The 23418-nt window shown below is 44.6% G+C and overlaps 1 protein-coding gene across 3 annotated transcripts in view; it reads right to left on the bottom strand.

Moving 5' to 3' along the window:
• Nucleotides 1–518: 518 nt before the first annotated feature.
• The window catches only part of LOC129837240 (2-oxoisovalerate dehydrogenase subunit beta, mitochondrial-like), a 92985-nt gene continuing 70085 nt past the window's right edge, over nucleotides 519–23418 (bottom strand). For 2 of the 3 annotated variants that reach the window (XM_055903247.1, XM_055903249.1), the window contains 2 exons: nucleotides 1807–1968; nucleotides 519–1010 (listed from right to left, as the gene is read on the bottom strand). In XM_055903247.1, coding sequence (XP_055759222.1) covers nucleotides 1828–1968 — 141 coding nt within the window. In that variant the 3' untranslated portion in view covers nucleotides 519–1010; nucleotides 1807–1827. Of the gene's footprint in view, nucleotides 1011–1806; nucleotides 1969–23017; nucleotides 23135–23418 lie in introns of those variants that run through there. The other variant, XM_055903248.1, reaches the window with a different exon arrangement.

Genomic DNA, 23418 nt, shown 5'->3' with positions numbered 1-23418 from the left:
CTAATGAGCACAACCCAGACGAGGTTCTCCACAACAGATTCAGTAGACCTTACTCAAATATTCTCAAAGGTCACCTCCATAGCTTCATCATTAAGGTGAATGACCAGTATAAAGACTTTACCGTCTCAGCTATGAAAACCATCGAGACATTAAAGTGGCAATCAGCAGGTGAAACACTCCCCGCCACTGTTTCGCCAAAAAGCTGAGGGATGGGGCGGGGAAATGTAACCACTCAAATTCACAGAGCTATGGATGCAAGGACTGACCATCCATGATATAAAAAGTATAGTAACCACATTGAGTCTATACCTGTGTTTGTTTACATTGACTGTGTTTACAAACATTGGAGTAAAACAAACTTATATTGTGGGTTTTGATGGGTTATGACAGTTGAACTCATGAGACATTTATAAGATACATTGTTCAAGAATCAAATGGGTACATATCATTAATTTATAAGTAAAAAAAAATGATGTAGTTACTTCAGATTGCCCCTTTAAAAGAACTGTCAAATATAATGAGGCCGAAAGTCAATTACTTTATTTTCATTTAAAAAAAACTCAGGTCCATTATTTTTAATACAGTCAACTTGATGTCAAACAAAACTAAGATTAGAAAGGCAAAGAGTCATTCAAAGAGTAAAATGAAACAGGGAAGACTGAGGCAGACACACATTTAACTATTCTAACAGTCAGAGTTCCTATAGAATAACACTTACTAGTACTCACACCAGTGTTTGTGAAACTGTCTGTGTGGATCTGTTTTACCATGGAAGCAAGAAAACGTATAGAAATAAGAGAGTCGACCAAGAGGACACCTATTCCCCATTTACAGAAAACGTTCACTAAACCAGAAGTAACAGTCTGTGCTTCCACAGGGAGGGCCAAGAGCTCCGTCTGGATGCTGCTTCCTGATTGGATGGCCGACAAAGTGTATTTTTCTGCATGATGTCCATTGGTGAGAACAATGGCGAGAGAGAGCTTGGAGTCTAGGTCCTCCGAGAGGTGGCTCTGGGAAGAATAATGAGAAGAGAACGGTTCAGTACGTCAGTACGGATATCTTACTTGACATAGCAGAGGGAGAGGGAGAGAGCGTGAGAGAAAGGCGGGGGTTGACTCCTGTAGAATTCAATTTACCATCCCTTTATTGACTTCTTTCCAGGCTCGTTTTTACAACATGGTGCTAAAAACGACACAGGCAATTAAAAAAACGATTAAACACAGCCGATCGAGGCAAATGACAACAGCGCTCTCCATTTCAAAGTGAACTACTCATCAATTCTGCCACAAGTAAAGATAATCGCTTGCAATACACAAACTATAAAATAACAGCATGGAGCTACACAAGTTAAATCGGAGACAGGAACCATAATCATTCAATCTAGACGGGGTGTCAGTCGGCCATAGTGAGACGTTTGAGGACAATTGCAAGGAGCACAGAGAAATCAGGATTGTGTTCAGTGGGGGGTGTAACGTTTGATTTTCCAGATAGGAATATATCATGCAGAACAGGCGTGTTCCTCAGTCATGTCAAAAAAATGGAACCATGTCAGCTCTACAAAACACATGTCTATTGGCAACGTTCCAGAACATTGCGACTCCTGAACGCATAACTGTTAAGGCTTCTGATATAATCTTCATTGTTCTTTATCAATCCGTGTTAAAAAGTGGTTGGAGGTGAACATATGGTCTTGATTTTTGATCAGATTTTTCTTTTGGGGGGGGGGGGGGATTCAAAAAGCTGCACAGTTACAAACTACAATACAAACCCCGGAGGACAGACATCAACTTCCGACGTGGTACTCACCTGGGGATCAGTAGTTGGAGATCAGTAGCTGATCAACTTCTTGACGGCGTCAAAGCATTTCCACTTGTCTGGGATGTAGAAGGGTTCGAAGATGTGGGGGAAGGGAGTGTCGTAGCCGCAGACTCTAGCGATGGGCGCCTCTAGGTTGAGGAAGCACTCCTCCTGTGGACACACAGCAGGTACGTGGGTCAGTTTCACTCGCTCTCAGCAGAGTCCCGTCACATCCCTCTTGACATGGACGACAGGCTCTGCAGGTGTTTGGGTATTCGCAACAATTCGTGTTCAGTAGGGCATACGTTGGAAAAAAGCAGCAAGAGGAAATACGAAAGAATTTCGCGTCAGACAAGTTGAAATAGTACGTCCCCGTTTTACTAGGTTTCTATCCTTCTAAAACATGACCCGGTAAATGCAACTGTTTATCTGACTTTGCGGTACTCACATAAGGCCAGAGTTTTTCATGACCACATTCCCTATGTTCTAGACCTCAGCTGAATCTGGTAATGAATTGTGTGGCTGTTGAACAAGTTGAGGAGACCCAAATATCTTGGCGTTACCTTAGATTGTAAACTGTCATGGTCAAAACGTAAAGATGGGGAGAGGTCTGTCCGTAATAAAGAGATGCTCTGTTTTTTTGACACCACACTCCAAAAAGCAAGTTCTGCAGGCTCTAGTTTTGTCTAATCTTGATTATTGTCCAGTCGTGTGGTCCAGTGCTGCAAGGAAAGACCTACAGTTGAAGTCGGAAGTTTACATACACTGTAACCAAATACATTTAAACTCAGTTTTTCACAATTCCTGACATTTAATCCTAGTACAAATTCCCTGTCTTAGAGGTCAGTTAGGATCACCACTTTATTTTAAGAATGTGAAATGTCAGAACAATAGTAGAGATAATTATATATTTCAGCTTTTATTTCTTTCATCACATTCCCAGTGGGGAATTAGTATTAGTATTTGGTAGCATTGCCTTTAAATTGTTTTAACTTGGGTCAAATGTTTTGGGTAGCCTTCCACAAGCTTCCCACAATAACTTGGGTGAATTTTGGCCCATTCCTCCTGACAGAGCTGGTGTAACGGAGTCAGGTTTATAGGCCTCCTTGCTTGCACACACTTTTTCAGTTCTGCCCACAAATTTTATGTAGGATTGATTGAGGTCAGGGCTTTGTGATGGCCACTCCAATACCTTGACTTTGTTGTCCTTAAGCCCTTTTGCCACAACTTTGGAAGTATGCTTGGGGTCATTGTCCATTAGGAAGACGCATTTGCGACCAAGCTTTAACTTCCTGACTGATGTCTTGAGATGTTGCTTCAATATATCCACATCATTTTTCTTCCTCATCATCTATTTTTTAAAGTGCACCAGTCCCTCCTGCAGCAAAGCACCCCCAAAACATTATGCTGCCACCCCCGTGCTTCATGGTTGGGATGGTGTTCTTCGGCTTGCAAGCCTCCCCATATTTCCTCCAAACATAACGATGGTCATTATGGCCAAACAGTTTTATTTTTGTTTCATCAGACCATAGGACATTTCTCCAAAAAGTACGCTTTTTGTCTCCATGTGCAGTTGCAAACCGTAGTCTGGCTTTTTTATGGCGGTTTTGGAGCAGTGGCTTCTTTTTTGCTGAACGGCCTTTCAGGTTATGTCGATACAGGACTCGTTTTACTGTGGATATAGATACTTTTGTACCCGTTTCCTCCAGCATCTTCACAAGGTCCTTTGCTGTTGTTCTGGGTTGATTTGCACTTTTCGCTCCAAAGTACATTCATCTCTAGGAGACAGAACGCGTCTCCTTCCTGAGCGGTATGACGACTGCGTGGTCCCATGGTGTTTATACTTGCGTACTATTGTTTGTACAGATGAACATGGTACCTTCAGGCGTTTGGAAATTGCTCCTAACGCTGAACCAGACTTGTGGAGGTCTACAATTGTTTTTCTGAGGTCCTGGCTGATTTCTTTTGCTTTTTCCATGGTGTCAAGCAAAGAGGCACTGAGTTTGAAGGTAGGCCTAGAAATACATCCACAGGTGCACCTCCAAATGACTGAAACAATGTCAATTAGTCTATCTGAACCTTCTAAAGCGATCACATACTTTTCTGGAATTTTCCAAGTTGTTTAAAGGCACAGTCAACTTACTGTATGTAAACTTTTGACCAACTGGAATTGTGATACAGTGAATTATAAGTGAAATAATCTGTCTGTAAACAAAAATGACGTGTGTCATGCACAAAGTAGATGTCCTAACCGACTTGCCAAAACTATAGTTGGTTAACAAGAAATTTGTGGAGTGGTTGAAAAATGAGTTTTAATAACTCCAACCTAACTCCAACCTAACTTCAACTGTAGTTAAGCCGCAGCTGGCCCAGAACAGAGCCCAGCAAACCTGGTTTCAAAAAACAGATAAAGCAACACCTCACGGCACAACGCCTCTCCCCTATTTGACCTAGACAGTTTGTGTATGCACCGATATGTAGGTTACGTGTGCCTTTCAAAAAAAAAACATACGTAATTGTGTCCTTGTCTATTAATGTTCTGTATTATGTCATGTTTCACGTTTAGTGTGGACCCCAGGATGAGTGGCTGCTGCTTTTGCAACAGCTAAATCGGGATCCTGATTAAAAACCAAATAGCAGGAAAAACTCCAGGCCCTTGATCTATTGCTTGACAGAGAGACAGTGGAGTGGAATCAGTTTCACTGTCATGGCTGTAGCCACAGTAACACTGGAAATCATTCACTGGAACATTGCTAACAGCTTCAGTGAATTCACTACCACCACCCTTAAAAGTTGGGAGACAAATGGCTTATTTAAAATCACAGCTCAGAGCTGGCCAACGCACAGCTTGTCTTTTGGCAGGGCTGGAAAACAAGCCATCGCTCATGTCTCTATTGGCTTTTGACCTCCTCCCACAGCATCTAAAAGCAACGGACGGGCCAATAGCCTCCACAGGAGAGGAGAGCCATCGCTGAGACAAATTAACCACAGGGTCTTAGTAACTCGCATTCAGACACACAGAGACAGACACACATTCACACACCCTCGTACAATGTGTATGTGATGTGTGCTCACAGCCCACCCAATCAAACCTACACAAAATAAAAAAAATCAGTCACAAACGTGATAACTGAGACAAAGACGAGTAGGGAAGTCATGTAGCTTTTAGAACAGATTCTGCAGGCCCCTAGCTAAACTAAGGCTAGCCCTACTCTGTGGACATTGTGTTGTATTTGCATGTTTCTGCAGTAATATGTTTTTCATCTCCTCCAAAAACATCTGGCAGGGTTCAGAAGAAAGTCAGGCTCCATGAGAAAGCCTTTGTGTGTCTCCTTATTTCATGGGCTGTAAAAACAACAGAGAGCCTGTAGATACGTGTCGGCTCCACGTCCCCAGTATCACGCCAGGGCCGCCGGGTCTAATTTACAGATATAGCTTTAGCATTGCCAGCAGCGGCATGTCTCAGGTTTCTTTGACATGTTAAAAAGGAATTAGCAGACGGACAAAATGGTCCTCCTGGTCATTAGGGTTTACTGTACCACGAGACGGGAATACATATGCAGTATACATTATTACCACAGTGGTACAACAAAGGTCATACATCAGTGTTACGAGCAGTTGTTTTTTTTTTTACAGCGTGCAGGGAAAGTGATGGGCTCATGTGTATGGCTCATGGCCCGCTGTAGTGTATCAAAGAGGGGTTGGGGGTGTCATTACTCAGCCCACAACAGGCAGCCCAGCTCTGCCTCGCTAATTAGTGGTGATTAGCTTTAAAAAGGATGCCAGCAGTTAGTGCCAGCCAGCATCCTCTCCCCATCCAACCCCACACCGCCTGCCACTCCATGGCCAAGTGGGCCAAACGGTTTCCGTGGAGAATTCCTTCTGTCCTCTCCAACAGTCTAGGGCAGAGCTGGGAGACTGGACATGATGCATTGTATGAATAAGACCATAAGTTCACATATTCTATCGTCAAATATCTCTATTCCCCTATTGCACCTAGTTGAGGCAAGAACATAAATCAATTTAGCCTCTAAGGTCAAAATCTTATAAGCATAAAATTACAGTTTTCACAGTCCTAAAGAACTTTAATAGCTCTTCAACACTTGTAAGGTGGATGGTTCTCTTGATGCAGAACTCTCAGAAAGGACGCTCACCAACGTCTGGCAGTGGCTAAGGAAAATAAAAACATCTGAGCTGCGATGACTAATTATATTCTTTGACCAGGTTTCCTTGCCGTGTTGCTCAGTGGAGAGCTATTCCTGGTCATGGGGGCTAGGAGTGTAACAGGCCGACACTTGTGTGGCAGCTGGAGGGGGCCTGCAGTGGACTTCAGTGACAGACTGACAGCACACTTAATCACGAAGATAAAGCTTAAAACAAATAAGATGAGTCTGGTCAGGCCTGCATTTTTGCAGCGTTACATCAGAAGTGTGATAAATCCTGTCAGACTTTCTGAAAGAATGGAAACATTTAGCCTAGTCCATCTCTCCCAATTTACTGTCATGATAGAGGACCATCCGTGTCTCTAGAGTGCACAGCATTAAGGGAGAACGTCTCATGAGACAATCTATGATCCACAGGCAGACAGAAAGACAGTACTAAAGGCTTTTTTTCTGTAAGACTCCTAACTGTAATCTCCTCTAAATACACTTCCTTACTGGAAGCAGGAGGAAAGCAGTCTGGTTGCTTCTCACCACAGCTAAATGGTGATGTGCCACAGAACTCCGATTTCAATCAAATCGCTGTTAATCTTTAGAGAAAACACATCATCAATCTGACTTAAATGTCTGCATATAAATATGACAAAATGGCAGAATAAACTATGGACTGCGTCTCTCGAGGAGGCAATCTAGAAAAATGTAAAAAATAGCAGGTATAGATTTGCAGTTGCGCATTTTGTCTCCTGTCACACAAAAAAAGTTTGTCAGCAACAGCCACAGATTGGGGAATTCAGTCACTATTGGGTAAATCCAATATTACCAAATGGGACTGCCAACAATGACAAATCACACACTGCCCTCTGGGCACACACTAGCTGAATCCGTATTGTGACTCAACGTGGAAAATACACTGGATTTGAAATAAGTAATCAACCAGTTCTGTTTTGATCTAATTTGAACCAGCATTGTAAACATTGAAATTAGGGTAAAACTTTCACTTAAATACATTGACTTAACAACCTGTTAGTCAGGTTACATTAATCTAATTTCAACATAATCATCAGAACTATGTATGTTGAAATTGCATTGAAAGTTCCATGTAGAAACATTCAAAATATTTTTCATCCTATATTAAATTGGGTGGTTGAAATTATGTTGAATTTCATATGTACTTTGGACATCTTCGGGACTGACCCTAGTTAGTCGACTGGTCAATTGTTTGGTTGATAGGCTGTTGGTCAACCAAGATTTTTTTTAGTCGAGCAGTCACAAATATAGTGCCTTCGGGAAGTATTCAGACCCCTTGACTTTTTCCACATTTTGTTACGTTTCAGCCTTATTCTAAATGGATTAAATAAATAAAAAATCCTCAGCAATCTAAACACAATACCCCATAGACAAAGTGAAAACAGGTTTTTAGAAATGCTTGTACATTTATTAAATATAAAAAAACAAATACCCTATCGACATAAGCATTCTGACCCTTTAACATGAGACTCAACATTGAGCTCAGGTGCATCCGGTTTCCATTGATCATCCTTGAGATGTTTCTACAACTTGATTGGAGTCCACCTGTGGTAAATTCAATTGATTGGACATGACTTGGAAAGGCACATACCTGTCTATACAAGGTCCCACAGTTGACAGCGCATGTCAGAGCAAAAACCAAGCCATGAGGTCGAAGGATTTGTCCGTATAGCTCAGAGACAGGATTGTGTTGTGGCACAGATTTGGGGAAGGCTACCAAATTATTACTGCAGCATTGAAGGTCCACAAGAACATCGAGGCAAAGATGAACAAAGCAAAGTACAGAGTACCTTGATGAAAACCTGCTCCAGAGCGCTCAGACCAACGACCCTATGCACACAGCCAAGACAACGCAGGAGTGGCTTCGGGACATGTCTCTGTCCTTGAGACAAGTTTTTTATTTTTTATACCTTTATTTAACCAGGTAGGCCAGTTCAGAACAAGTTCTCATCTACAACTGCGAACTGGCCAAGATAAAGCAAAGCAGTGCGACAAAAACAACACAGAGTTACACATGGGGTAAACAAACAGTCAATAACAATGTCCTTGTGTGGCCCAGACTTGAACCCGATCAAACATTTCTGGAGAGACCTGAAAATAGCTGTGCAGTGACGCTCCCCATCCAACTTGACAGAGCTTGAAAGGATCTGTAGAGAAGAATGGCAGAAACTCCCCAAATACAGGTGTGCCAAGCTTGTAGCGTTTTACCCAAGAAGGCTGGCTGTAATCGCTGCCAAAGGTGCTTCAACAAAGCACTGAGTAAAGGGTGTGAATACTTATGAAAATGTCTTATTTCAGTTTTATTTTTTTTATAAATTTGCACCAAAAAAATCCAACTGATTGTCATTATGGGGTATTGTGTGTAGATTGATGAAAAAAACATATTTAATACGGCTGTTACACAACAAAATGTGGAAAAAGTCTAGGGGTTTGACTATTTTCCGAATGCACTGTATATATATATATATATATATATATATATATATATATATATATATATATATATATATATATATATTTCGAATGGCACACAAGACACCTGTCTGATTCACGCCTGTCTACGTGGACTAATCCATTACAGAGGCCGTGGGGATTGCACACCAGTAGTAAACCTACATTTACAGTAAATTCCCATAACTTCTAATCTACAACGTTTGTTTGGTTACGGTCATTTCTGTTAATGCATTCAATATTATTATGACAGTCTTACTGTTCTCATCGTAGGACTGGACACTGTTTGCAGCGCGCACAACCTAGGCTACACTTGTGATGAATAGGTTTTGGTTCATTTTATTCCATTTATGACTTAATATATTAATCAATATATTCATTGTCTTTTGTTTGGTGCGCTCCTGTCAATCTTGAGAAAGGAAATGCACCTGACTACGTATAGAAGTAGGCCTAAGCTACCTTGTCTGCGAGCAAATGTAGGCCTATAAATGTGCCCAGATCTGGAGATCTTATACTATTTCTGATTGTCTTAACTCACCATCACCACTGTGAGGCTTCTCAAAGTAATTTTTTTAACAGCAAGTAAACAAAGTCTGTTTCTACTCTCCCATTCGATAACATAAAATGTCATGCTCTGATCGATGGAAACTTCATCAAATAGGCCTACCTGATTACTTCTTATCCCTTGCGCAAATAGCCTACAGCTGTGTGTCAGGAGCTCACTGGCGTGGGAAACTGAGCGCCCAGAATATTTCATATCATGTTGTAAGTTTGCTAGCACAAGCTTCGGGCTGGACCAAGTTAATAGTTGATACAATGTGTCAAGTTCCTTGCAGACAGGCCATGTGTAGCCAATATGATTTATAGGATATTTATTTTTATCAGGATATTGGCAGTGGTGGAAAAAGTATCCAATTTTCATACTTGAGTAAAAGTTAATTACGATACCTTAAAATAAAATGACTCAAGTAAAAGTCACCCAGTAAAATACTACTTGAGTAAAAGTAAAAGTATTTGGTTTTAAATGTACTTAAGTATCAAAAGTAAAAGTAAAAATGATTTAAAATATCTTATATTAAGCAAACAAGACAATTAAATATATATATATATTTTTACGGCTAGCCAGGGTCACAGTACAACACTAATACAACACATAATTCACAAACAAAGCATTTGTGTTTAGTGAGTCTGCCAGATCAGATGCAGTAGGGATGACCAGGGATGTTCTCTTGATAAGTGCGTGAATTAGACAATTTTCCTGTCCTGCTATGCATTAAAAATGTAATGAGTACTTTGGGTGTCAGGGTAAATGTAAGGAGTACAAGTACATTTTCTTTAGGAATGTAGTGGAGTAAAAGTAAAAGTAGTAAAAAATATAAATAGTAAAGTAAAAATACAGATAAACCCTAAACCCTAAAAACCCTAAAAAACGACTAAACTAAAAATACTTTTAAGTACTTTACACCACTGGATATTGGCTACCTGCAGGCTGCTATTTTTACATATTGGCAATGGCAATAGAAAGTTACAAATCTAAAAGTATATTTTTCATTTAGAATTTTGATTAACGACATGACATTCATTTTCAGATATGAAGACTATTATAAATGAATTGAAACTGTTCCACGAAAATGTGCATAAAAAAAAAATCATAACTGGTTCGCAGATCAGTAGAAACAGTATGATAAATATGCACCGCAAATTGGAAAAAAGTTGCAGACCGCTGGTGTAGCCTTTTACTAGCAACTTCAGGAACTTAACGGAAGGCCAGCAGCAGCGGGGGGAGGGGGGGGTCAGGAACAGGTTAGGCTATATAACTCTTCTAGTTAGGCTATATTGAGCTCTGGCTCCCTCGTTAGTCATTTTTGCGTCTTCATTTTTAATTACAATGCTTAAAGCATCAAACAAGCTCAGTAGCGTACATATAGTTAATCTCATTAAAATAGAGGGTGTGTCTATACATGGAAAAATTCACGTTTTAAAATGTTGACAGAGCGATTGGTTGAAAGAACAGAACTTTTTTTTAAACGTTTTTAGTCGGAGACAGTTGATAGTGAAATGGTATGTTTAATTCAACATCGTTTCAGTGTCATGCCTCATAAACCTAAATACAGAGGTATATTGAAATAAAATGTGAAAGCAAAATCCAACGATTCCTGACTGAACAGTAACTCCGACTGGTAATCGGGTATACGAGGGGCAATGCACTTCAGTGAGAACAAGTCTACCGTCCAGATGCTTATCTCTATGTACCCTGCTTAGATTTGGAAACAAGCTGAACTCAATTCAGCAGAGCTACCCTGTCAACACATTTAGACATTGATCAGCTTCCATACTCATTTGACTAGACTACCAAAATAACATTGAATAGTTCAAAGTAACTCAGCTAACTTTTCTCACACAAGTTGTATGTGAAAGTAAATTCTGAGTAAAGTTAGGTTTAAGTAGCATACATTGACATCTGATTTGCCCAACAAAGGACACCATCATTTCAACGTTAGCTAGGTAAACTGTCATTCATCCAGCTTTGGAAGTTTAGAAATCGCTAACCATTAGCCCTAGAAATAGGATGGAAAATACATGATACTAATAATAACAATACACTTTTACCTTTGGATTTACCTTTGGATATTGTCTTACGCTATTCATAATATTTATTTAATACACCACCCCGTTCACGATAATGGTTTGCTCCTACACACAGTGAGTCACGTGGCCGTCGCTTGCTATATAAAGCATGCAGACCGGCATCCAGTTACTGTTTGATTGAGCCAAACGAGTGACCTAAGCGCCTTTGAGCGTGGTATGATCGTCGGTGCCAGGCGCACCGGTTCCAGTATCTCAGAAACGGCCGGCCTCCTGGGCTTTTCACGTTGATGAGAGGTCGAAGGGGCATGGCAAGAATCGTGTAAGCAAACAGGCGGACCACAAACAGGAAAATAACGGCGAAGTACAACAGGTGTGTGCAGGAAGTCATCTCGGAACACACAACTTGTCAGTCCTCATCACAGATGACCACACCGGTTTCCACTCCTATTAGCTAAAAACATGGAGAAGCAGCTCCAGTGAGCACACGATCACCAACACTGGACAATTGAGGAGTGGAAAAAAGTTGCCTGGTCCGACGAATTCCAGTTCCTGTTGTGTCATGCAAAAAGTCAGGATTTGGCATAATCACCATGAGTCCATAGCCCCATCCTGCCTGGTGTAAACCGTACAGGCTGGTGGCAGTGGTGTAATGGTGTGAGGAATGTTTTCCTGGCACACGTTAGGTCCCTTGATACCAATTAACAAAGTTTAAGCCCCAAAGAAGTCAGGCTGTTCTGGAGGACCGCTACTAGATGGGTATACCTAATAAACTGGCCAATGAGTGTGTACTATCCAAGCAGAAGATAGTCCTTCAAAATGTGATATTTGTGTTCCCAATTCAATATACAGTTTGTCTACAAATTAATAATTGATATGTTGGATTCATGTCTCCATCTCAACCAAAAATGTAAAGAATAGAACTAAATCAAATCAAAGTTTAAATGCACTTCAAATAAAGTTTGATTTGATTTAGTTCTATTCTTCACACCTCGATTTTTGGTTGAGATGAAGGCATGAATCCAACATAGTAATAACATAGACTACATTTGAAATCAATCAACCATCCTTCAAGACAATATCCAAACATAAAAGTGTATTATTAATATCATGAATTTGGCATCCTAATTATAGGGCTAATGGTACATTACCAAAAGTATGTGGACACCTGCTCGTCAAACATCTCATTCCAAAATCATGGGCATTATTATGGAGTTGGTCCCCCATTCCCTGCTATATTAGCCTCCACTCTTCTGGGAAGGCTTTCCACTAAATGTTGGAACTTTTCTGCAGGGACTTGCTTCTATTCAGCTACAAGAGCATTAGTGAGGTCTGGCACTGATGTTGGGAGATTAGGCCTGGCTCACAGTCGGCGTTCCAATTAATCCCAAAGGTGTTTGATGGGGTTGAGGTCAGGGCTCTGTGCAGGCCAGTCAAATTCTTCCACACCGATCTCAACTAACCATTTCTGTATGGACCTCTTTCTGTGCACTGGGATATCGTCATGCTGAACCAGGAAAGGGCCTTCCCCAAACTGTTGCCACAAAGTTGGAAGCACAAAATTGTTGCGAATGTCATTGAATGCTGTAGCGTTAAGATTCCCCTTCACTGGAACGACCAAACCATGAAAATCAGCTCCAGACCATTATTCCACCTCCACCAAACTTTACAGTTGGCACTATGCATTGGGGCAGGTAGCGTTTGCCTGGTATCCGCCAAACCCAGATTTGTCCGTCGGACTGCTAGATGGTGAAGAGAGATTCATCACTCCAGAGGACACGTTTCCACTACTCCAGAATCCAATGAGGGCGAGCTTTACACCACTCTAGGCGACAATAGGCATTGCACATGATGATCTTAGGCTTGTGTGCTGTGTGGTACTGCTGGGCCATGGAAACCTATTGCATGAAGCTCCCGACGAACAGTTATTGTGCTGACGTTGCTTCCAGAGGCAGTTTGGAACTTGGTAGTGAGTGTTGCAACCAAGGACTGAATACTATTGGGTCTGAATACTTAAGTAAATAATAAGATAAAAATAAGATATTTCAGTTTAGTACTTTGTATAAATTTCCAAACATTTCTAAAAACCTGTTTTTGCTTTGTCATTATGGGGTATTGTGTGTAGATTGATGTAGGGGGGGGAAACAATTGAATCCATTTTACAATAAGGTTGTAACTTAACAAAATGTTGAAAAAGTCAAGGGGCCTTAATACTTTCCGAATGCACTGTGTGGAGCAGCACATAAGACAGCATCAGTGAGATCTCACTGCTGGGGTACTTTCCTCCTACTTTCCTTTCCTCCTAGTCTCTCAGCACCGTTTAATCTGTACCTTTATCAGTTTTACATAGGCCATTTCAACACCGCTCTGAAGTTGACAGCAGTCTATAGATTTATTTTACTGGGTTTACAAGTAATACATGGTGTGGTCATAAAAAAAAAAAAGACATCTTGGAAAATCCATTTTCATCTTAAAAGTATTTGTTTATTTGCTTCCGTGGTTCCCCTATGAACAATGGTTTCAGAGGGTTCAAAGACAGCCGCAGTTAGTGGGTTCATCAACACTGGAAGCTTTTAGGGACTGATTAGAGGAGTTCATTATAGACTTCCTATGTGCTGGTGGTACTAACATATATTACTTACTAAGCAACTTCCTGGAAGGAAAAATGAATCACACATTCTCTGATCATCCCGTTGAAGGTCAAATTTAGGGGAATTCCTTGCAATTTAGATTCAAATCTACCTCTGCAGGTAAAGGATGGATCAGTATGGATGAATTAATACCCAAACTGGCCAATGAGGGTTTCATGCTAGACTGTGGCCATTCAACCCATCAACTGGCAAAGAGGAGAACATGGAGCATGGAGCTACTCTACCACTGCCTGTGTACTATCCAATTTTACTTTCCTCAGTGTGTGTGAAGCTTAACAGGCATCTTCCATAAATACATCCCTTTGAAGGCCATTGGTGTACCCTGTGAGGGAGAGAGACACAGGGCATCCAGCCATGGTTTTACAGTGGAAGAAAGTGCAGGAAAACAGCGCCTGAGGAAACAAACCAGCTTTATTTTATTTATTTTTTCAACCAGGAAGGGCTCATTCAGATTTTAAATCTCTTTTTCAAGAGCGTCCTGGGCTCTTTTTTTTTCAAGAGCGTCCTGGACTCGGAATGGAAGACGGCCATCATTGATGTGAGGCCCGGACCAGTAGTACCACAACTCAGCGATAAGCGTTGGGTTGGAGTTTGATGCTAGACTCCGCGCCCTTCCCATTACACACAAATAAAGGAAGGAACTCGGCAGAGCAACCAGTGTGGATGATTCCAACGTGTCTGAAAGCTGTGGTAGGTCTACAGCAAAGGTTACAGGACCAAAGGCAGTGTGTAATTAAGCAATAAGGCCCAAGGGGTTGTGGTATATACCACAGCTAAGGGCTGTTCTTAAGCACGACACAACTATTGGTATTATCAACTGGTTACCAACTTAATTAGAGAAGTAAAAATATGTTTTTTCATACCTGTGGTATACAATCTGATATAGCACGGCTGTCAGCCAATCAGCATTCAGGGCTCGAACCACCCAGTTTATAATCTGGGATTGGTGTTTGCAGTGACTGGGGAGATGCAGCATGAACTGTAGGTACTCAATAAAAAAATAAAAGTCACATGGAAGCTCTAGTTTTGCTTGTGTATCTCAAGTAACGCTTCTTCCCTAAGTGTACTTCCGTCTATAGCGTGAAACAGACTTAAAGCCAGTGTTGCTTGTAAGCACAGCCTCTACTGCACGATCCAATCCCAGGGGTCTAGCCTATAAATACTATACAGTACCAGTCAAAAGTTAGGACACCTCCTCATTCAAGGGATTTCCTTTATTTTTTACTATTTTCTACATTGTAGAATAATAGTGAAGACATCAAAACTATGAAATAACACATGGTTTTTGCGACTGCACTTGAGGAAACTTTCAAAGTTCTTGAAATGTTCCGCATTGACTGACCTTCATGTCTTAAAGTAATGCTGGACTGTCGTTTCTCTTTGCTTATTTGAGGAGCTGTTCTTGCCACAATATGGACTTGGTATTTTACCAAATAGGGCTATCTTCTGTATACCACCCCTACCTTGTTACAACAAAACTGATTGTCTCAAATGCATTAAGGAACATTTATGGAATGTAACTTTTAACAACGCACACCTGTTAATTGAAATGCATTCCAGGTGACTACCTCGCAAAGCTGGTTGAGAGAATGCCAAGGGTGTAGAACGCTGTCATCGAGGCAAAGGGTGGCTACTTTGAAGAATCTCAAATATAAAATATATTTTAATTTGTTTCACACTTTTCTTTTGTTACTACATGATTCCATACGTTTGACTGGTACTGTATGTAGCACAGCGAGGTCTGTGTTTTAATTGTCAAAAAGCTGTATGCACAGCAGTATGGGAGAGGCTGCTCAACTTTACCATGGCACTCTTTGTATCCCTGAGGTCCATTGTAAGTCAGCAGAGAAGCACTGACATAGAGTAGAGGTCAGCCAATGACAACACCTTTTTGTGAGGTGTGGGTAATCCACCGAATGGAAACTTTCCAACCCTTAACACCGCTGTTCCAAATTTGAAAGAAAGACAAACTAATCCATAATTGGACCGTGCTTACACTGCCCCGAGGCAGTTGGCTTTGACCCGATTATCCTTCAGTTTCACCCTGCTGTCCAGACATAACACATTGACAAAAGCATTCTGTATAGCCACTCCTGGAGGCACTAACACGTGGAAAGGGGTGGAAAGAGTTTTTGCACATGCCTCAGAGCCAGATAACAAAACAGCTGAACATGTGCTGAGACAAAAGAGCTGAACGCCGGAGTAAGCCTACTGGACGGCCTGATCTCAATTATTTCTTCTTCAACAATCCAAATGAAACAACAAGCTCCAGGGTGGGTAAATCAAGGCATACTCCCAGCCCTGTCACTTCAAAAGAAAATCTATTTGCACATTGTTCAAAGTATATTTCACATAAAGAATAGAAGAAAAGTTGAGTCCTGGACTCTGACAGCTGAGCATGCACTTCGTCAATCGTAATAGTAACCCATACCAGACTATAAGCCATTAGTATCACAGGCCTTCATTCCCGCCATGAATGGGATATTCCAGGCCGAGTCTTGCCTTTGACCCTGGTAGTAAGGTGTGGCGCAGGTCTCCCTCTCTACTTCTGACTGGTTGTGAGGTGTGGTAGAGTTCTCCCTCTCTGCTTCTGACTGGTTGTGAGGTGTGGTAGAGGTCTCCCTCTCTGCTTCTGACTGGTTGTGAGGTGTGGTGCAGGTCTCCCTCTGCTTCTGACCCTGGTTGTGAGGTGTGGTAGAGTTCTCCCTCTCTGCTTCTGACTGGTTGTGAGGTGTGGTGCAGGTCTCCCTCTCTGCTTCTGACTGGTTTGTGAGGTTTGGTGCAGGTCTCCCTCTCTGCTGTTGACCCTGATTTGTGAGGTGTGGTGCAGGTCTCCATCTCTGCTGTTGACCCTGGTTTGTGAGGTGTGGTGCAGGTCTCCCTCTCTGCTTCTGACTGGTTGTGAGGTGTGGTGCAGGTCTCACTCTCTGCTGTTGACCCTGGTTTGTGAGGTGTGGTGCAGGTCTCCCTCTCTGCTTCTGACTGGTTGTGAGGTGTGGTGCAGGTCTCCCTCTCTGCTTCTGACTGGTTGTGAGGTGTGGTGCAGGTCTCCCTCTCTGCTGTTGACCCTGGTATGTGAGGTGTGGTGCAGGTCTCCCTCTCTGCTTCTGACTGGTTGTGAGGTGTGGTGCAGGTCTCCCTCTCTGCTGTTGACCCTGGTATGTGAGGTGTGGTGCAGGTCTCCCTCTCTGCTTCTGACTGGTTGTGAGGTGTGGTGCAGGTCTCACTCTCTGCTGTTTACCCTGGTATGTGAGGTGTGGTGCAGGTCTCCATCTCTGCTGTTGACCCTGGTATGTGAGGTGTGGTGCAGGTCTCACTCTCTGCTGTTGACCCTGGTTTGTGAGGTGTGGTGCAGGTCTCCCTCTCTGCTGTTGACCCTGGTATGTGAGGTGTGGTGCAGGTCTCCATCTCTGACTGGTTGTGAGGTGTGGTGCAGGTCTCACTCTCTGCTGTTGACCCTGGTATGTGAGGTGTGGTGCAGGTCTCCATCTCTGCTGTTGACCCTGGTTTGTGAGGTGTGGTGCAGGTCTCCCTCTCTGCTGTTGACCCTGGTATGTGAGGTGTGGTGCAGGTCTCCATCTCTGCTGTTGACCCTGGTATGTGAGGTGTGGTGCAGGTCTCACTCTCTGCTGTTGACCCTGGTTTGTGAGGTGTGGTGCAGGTCTCCCTCTCTGCTGTTGACCCTGGTATGTGAGGTGTGGTGCAGGTCTCCCTCTCTGCTTCTGACTGGTTGTGAGGTGTGGTGCAGGTCTCCCTCTCTGCTTCTGACTGGTTGTGAGGTGTGGTGCAGGTCTCCCTCTCTGCTTCTGACTGGTTGTGAGGTGTGGTGCAGGTCTCACTCTCTGCTGTTGACCCTGGTATGTGAGGTGTGGTGCAGGTCTCCATCTCTGCTGTTGACCCTGGTATGTGAGGTGTGGTGCAGGTCTCACTCTCTGCTGTTGACCCTGGTATGTGAGGTGTGGTGCAGGTCTCACTCTCTGCTGTTGACCCTGGTATGTGAGGTGTGGTGCAGGTCTCACTCTCTGCTTCTGACTGGTTGTGAGGTGTGGTGCAGGTCTCCCTCTCTGCTTCTGACTGGTTGTGAGGTGTGGTGCAGGTCTCCATCTCTGCTGTTGACCCTGGTATGTGAGGTGTGGTGCAGGTCTCACTCTCTGCTTCTGACTGGTTGTGAGGTGTGGTGCAGGTCTCCCTCTCTGCTTCTGACTGGTTGTGAGGTGTGGTGCAGGTCTCACTCTCTGCTGTTGACCCTGGTATGTGAGGTGTGGTGCAGGTCTCCATCTCTGCTGTTGACCCTGGTATGTGAGGTGTGGTGCAGGTCTCACTCTCTGCTGTTGACCCTGGTATGTGAGGTGTGGTGCAGGTCTCCATCTCTGCTGTTGACCCTGGTATGTGAGGTGTGGTGCAGGTCTCACTCTCTGCTGTTGACCCTGGTATGTGAGGTGTGGTGCAGGTCTCACTCTCTGCTGTTGACCCTGGTATGTGAGGTGTGGTGCAGGTCTCACGCTCTGCTTCTGACTGGTTGTGAGGTGTGGTGCAGGTCTCCCTCTCTGCTTCTGACTGGTTGTGAGGTGTGGTGCAGGTCTCACTCTCTGCTGTTGACCCTGGTATGTGAGGTGTGGTGCAGGTCTCACTCTCTGCTGTTGACCCTGGTTTGTGAGGTGTGGTGCAGGTCTCACTCTCTGCTGTTGACCCTGGTATGTGAGGTGTGGTGCAGGTCTCCATCTCTGCTATTGACCCAGGTATGTGAGGTGTGGTGCAGGTCTCCATCTCTGCTGTTGACCCTGGTATGTGAGGTGTGGTGCAGGTCTCCCTCTCTGCTTCTGACTGGTTGTGAGGTGTGGTGCAGGTCTCCCTCTCTGCTTCTGACTGGTTGTGAGGTGTGGTGCAGGTCTCCATCTCTGCTATTGACCCTGGTATGTGAGGTGTGGTGCAGGTCTCCCTCTCTGCTGTTGACCCTGGTATGTGAGGTGTGGTGCAGGTCTCCCTCTCTGCTGTTGACCCTGGTTTGTGAGGTGTGGTGCAGGTCTCCATCTCTGCTGTTGACCCTGGTATGTGAGGTGTGGTGCAGGTCTCCATCTCTGCTGTTGACCCTGGTATGTGAGGTGTGGTGCAGGTCTCCCTCTCTGCTTCTGACTGGTTTGTGAGGTGTGGTGCAGGTCTCACTCTCTGCTGTTGACCCTGGTATGTGAGGTGTGGTGCAGGTCTCACTCTCTGCTGTTGACCCTGGTATGTGAGGTGTGGTGCAGGTCTCCATCTCTGCTGTTGACCCTGGTATGTGAGGTGTGGTGCAGGTCTCCATCTCTGCTGTTGACCCTGGTATGTGAGGTGTGGTGCAGGTCTCACTCTCTGCTGTTGACCCTGGTATGTGAGGTGTGGTGCAGGTCTCCATCTCTGCTGTTGACCCTGGTATGTGAGGTGTGGTGCAGGTCTCACTCTCTGCTGTTGACCCTGGTATGTGAGGTGTGGCGTAGGTCTCCCTCTCTGCTTCTGACTGGTTGTGAGGTGTGGTGCAGGTCTCCCTCTCTGCTGTTGACTGGTTGTGAGGTGTGGTGCAGGTCTCCATCTCTGCTGTTGACTGGTTGTGAGGTGTGGTGCAGGTCTCCCTCTCTGCTGTTGACTGGTTGTGAGGTGTGGTGCAGGTCTCCCTCTCTGCTTCTGACTGGTTGTGAGGTGTGGTGCAGGTCTCCCTCTCTGCTGTTGACTGGTTGTGAGGTGTGGTGCAGGTCTCCATCTCTGCTATTGACCTTGGTATGTGAGGTGTGGTGCAGGTCTCCATCTCTGCTGTTGACCCTGGTATGTGAGGTGTGGTGCAGGTCTCCCTCTCTGCTTCTGACTGGTTTGTGAGGTGTGGTGCAGGTCTCACCCTCTGCTGTTGACCCTGGTATGTGAGGTGTGGTGCAGGTCTCCATCTCTGCTGTTGACCCTGGTTTGTGAGGTGTGGTGCAGGTCTCCCTCTCTGCTGTTGACCCTGGTATGTGAGGTGTGGTGCAGGTCTCCCTCTCTGCTGTTGACCCTGGTTTGTGAGGTGTGGTGCAGTTCTCCATCTCTGCTGTTGACCCTGGTATGTGAGGTGTGGTGCAGGTCTCCATCTCTGCTGTTGACCCTGGTTTGTGAGGTGTGGTGCAGGTCTCCCTCTCTGCTGTTGACCCTGGTTTGTGAGGTGTGGTGCAGGTCTCCCTCTCTGCTGTTGACCCTGGTATGTGAGGTGTGGTGCAGGTCTCCCTCTCTGCTTCTGACTGGTTGTGAGGTGTGGTGCAGGTCTCCCTCTCTGCTTCTGACTGGTTGTGAGGTGTGGTGCAGGTCTCACTCTCTGCTGTTGACCCTGGTATGTGAGGTGTGGTGCAGGTCTCACTCTCTGCTGTTGACCCTGGTTTGTGAGGTGTGGTGCAGGTCTCCATCTCTGCTGTTGACCCTGGTTTGTGAGGTGTGGTGCAGATCTCACTCTCTGCTGTTGACTGGTTTGTGAGGTGTGGTGCAGGTCTCCATCTCTGCTGTTGATCCTGGTATGTGAGGTGTGGTGCAGGTCTCCATCTCTGCTATTGACCCTGGTATGTGAGGTGTGGTGCAGGTCTCACTCTCTGCTTCTGACTGGTTGTGAGGTGTGGTGCAGGTCTCCCTCTCTGCTTCTGACTGGTTGTGAGGTGTGGTGCAGGTCTCCCTCTCTGCTGTTGACCCTGGTATGTGAGGTGTGGTGCAGGTCTCCATCTCTGCTGTTGACTGGTTGTGAGGTTTGGTGCAGGTCTCCATCTCTGCTGTTGACCCTGGTATGTGAGGTGTGGTGCAGGTCTCCATCTCTGCTGTTGACCCTGGTTGTGAGGTGTGGTGCAGGTCTCACTCTCTGCTGTTGACCCTGGTATGTGAGGTGTGGTGCAGGTCTCCATCTCTGCTGTTGACCCTGGTATGTGAGGTGTGGTACAGGTCTCACTCTCTGCTGTTGACCCTGGTATGTGAGGTGTGGTGCAGGTCTCCCTCTCTGCTGTTGACCCTGGTTTGTGAGGTGTGGTGCAGGTCTCCATCTCTGCTGTTGACCCTGGTATGTGAGGTGTGGTGCAGGTCTCCATCTCTGCTGTTGACTGGTTTGTGAGGTGTGGTGCAGGTCTCCATCTCTGCTGTTGACCCTGGTTTGTGAGGTGTGGTGCAGGTCTCCATCTCTGCTGTTGACCCTTGTTTGTGAGGTGTGGTGCAGGTCTCCATCTCTGCTGTTGACCCTGGTTTGTGAGGTGTGGTGCAGGTCTCCATCTCTGCTATTGACCCTGGTTTGTGAGGTGTGGTGCAGGTCTCACTCTCTGCTGTTGACCCTGGTTTGTGAGGTGTGGTGCAGGTCTCACTCTCTGCTGTTGACCCTGGTATGTGAGGTGTGGTGCAGGTCTCACTCTCTGCTGTTGACCCTGGTTTGTGAGGTGTGGTGTAGGTCTCCATCTCGGCTGTTGACTGGTTTGTGAGGTGTGGTGCAGGTCTCCATCTCTGCTGTTGACCCTGGTATGTGAGGTATGGTGCAGGTCTCCATCTCTGCTGTTGACCCTGGTATGTGAGGTGTGGTGCAGGTCTCCATCTCTGCTGTTGACCCTGGTATGTGAGGTGTGGTGCAGGTCTCACTCTCTGCTGTTGACCCTGGTATGTGAGGTGTGGTGCAGGTCTCCATCTCTGCTGTTGACCCTGGTTTGTGAGGTGTGGTGCAGGTCTCACTCTCTGCTGTTGACCCTGGTTTGTGAGGTGTGGTGCAGATCTCACTCTCCGCTCTAAGCTCTGGTGCTGCAGGTCTTCCTCTCTGCTCTTGACTCTTGTTAAGTAGTGGATTAGGTCTCACATTCTGGTCGTTCCCTTGAGAGCACTTGATACATTGTTGTTGTAGTTCCCAGAGGCTTGACCCAGGTCCGATAGCTCAGCACCTTTCTACTAAAAGCTCTATTTTTAGAGCTTTTTCCATTTCATCGCATTATCAGCGTGGAACCCACGCCACATCCCCGTTATTAGCGGGTGAGTCACCACAGTCCGGCTAGTCGCAGTACTGACCGCCACCCTTGGCCATCTGTACAGGGGGCAAGTGGGCCCTCCAGAGCCAGCGAGGTCACGTTGCCAAGGGAACTTGGCCACGAGAGTGTGTGTGTGCCCTGCTCTTGAGGGGGGACACCGTGGCATGCGGCCGCAACACCTGGGTACACTTAGACATGAGGTGCAAGTGCATGTGATCATTTATTCTGTCAGTAGTGGTTGAGGATTCATTTGGCGCGAGATGAAAGCTGTCTCAACAATTCCTCATCATTCACAAAGCTCATAAAGCTAATTGCTATGCACAATAAAAACGAGGTATTAAATGCTGTAAACAGTTCAATTCACCATATGCTTTCTCACATTCAACTGTGGAGCATGGCGGTCCATTTAAAACATTGGTTCATGACTAAAAATACTGCTGGTTACCTCGGGACACAAAACATGAAAACATGGCTATGACTCATAGACCAATAATCCTACCAATAAGCAGGTCTGGGGCTAACCACAACATGAGTGACAGCCAGGGAGATGAGAAGGACCAATTCCAAGGCCCTCATCTCAGCGTTGATGCAGACACACAGGGCATCACCCACTTGAGGTAATGCCTACACTGAATAGCATGCCATTAACCGGATACCTTTGATTGTGGTCTAGGGGAAAAAAAATCTAAATAATAATTTTAAAAAACGCCCTGCCGAAAAGGGTCATAATCATAACTCAGGAATAGCTCAAGGAGGTGAAACTATGGCTCAAACCCTCTCACGTTCTCCCTGAAGGGAACACAGCAAATACTTTGATCATGCCCTCACCAGGCCAGAGCAGAGTCTTCATTAGACAGAGGGAGGGAGTGGAGGGGAGGGAGGGAAAGGGGATACACCTCCAGTACATTCCATGAGCAAAAATTTATCCACAGACAAGGTTGAGTATTAGTTTCAACTGGCTTGATCCAATATATATTACTCATTTCAACTGACAAAGTTTAACAAGTTTCAGTATGACATATCTGACAGGCTACAGGTCAAAAGTTTTAGAACACCTACTCATTCAAGGGATTTTCTTTATTTTTTACAATTTTCTAGATTGTAGAATAATAGTGAAGACATCAAAACTATGAAATAACACATATGGAATCATGTAGTAACCAAAAAGTGTTAAACAAATCAAAATATATTTTACATTTTAGATTCTTCAAATAGGCACCATTTGCCTTGACAGCTTCGCACACTCTTGGCATTCTCTGAACCAGCTTCACCTGGAATGCTTTTTCAAAAGTCTTGAAGGAGTTCCCACATATGCTGAGCACTTGTTGGCTGCTTTTCCTTTACTCTGCGGTCCGACTCATTCCAAACCTTCTCAATTTGGTTGAGGTCGGGGAATTGTGGAGGCCAGGTAATCTGATGTAGCACTTCATCACTCTCCTTCTTGGTCAAATAGCTCTTACACAGCCTGGAGATGTGTTGGTTCATTGTCCTGTTGAAAAACAAATGATAGTCCCACTAAGAGCAAACCAGATGGGATGGTGTATCGCTGCAGAATGCTGTGTAAGCCATGCTGGTTAAGTGAGCCTTGAATTCTAAATAAAATCAGACCGTGTCACCAGCAAAGCACCCCCACATCATAACACTAACTCCTCCATGCTTTACGGTGGAAAATACACATGCAGAGATCATCCGTTCACCCACACTGCGTCTCACAAAGACACGGCGGTTGGAACCAAAAATCTCCAATTTGGACTCCAGACCAAAGGACAAATT

Source organism: Salvelinus fontinalis, chromosome 38 (assembly GCF_029448725.1).
Source record: "Salvelinus fontinalis isolate EN_2023a chromosome 38, ASM2944872v1, whole genome shotgun sequence".
Lineage (NCBI taxonomy): Eukaryota > Metazoa > Chordata > Actinopteri > Salmoniformes > Salmonidae > Salvelinus > Salvelinus fontinalis.
The sequence above is the reverse complement of the archived record's forward strand: the minus strand, read 5'-3'. Positions and strand labels throughout refer to the sequence as shown.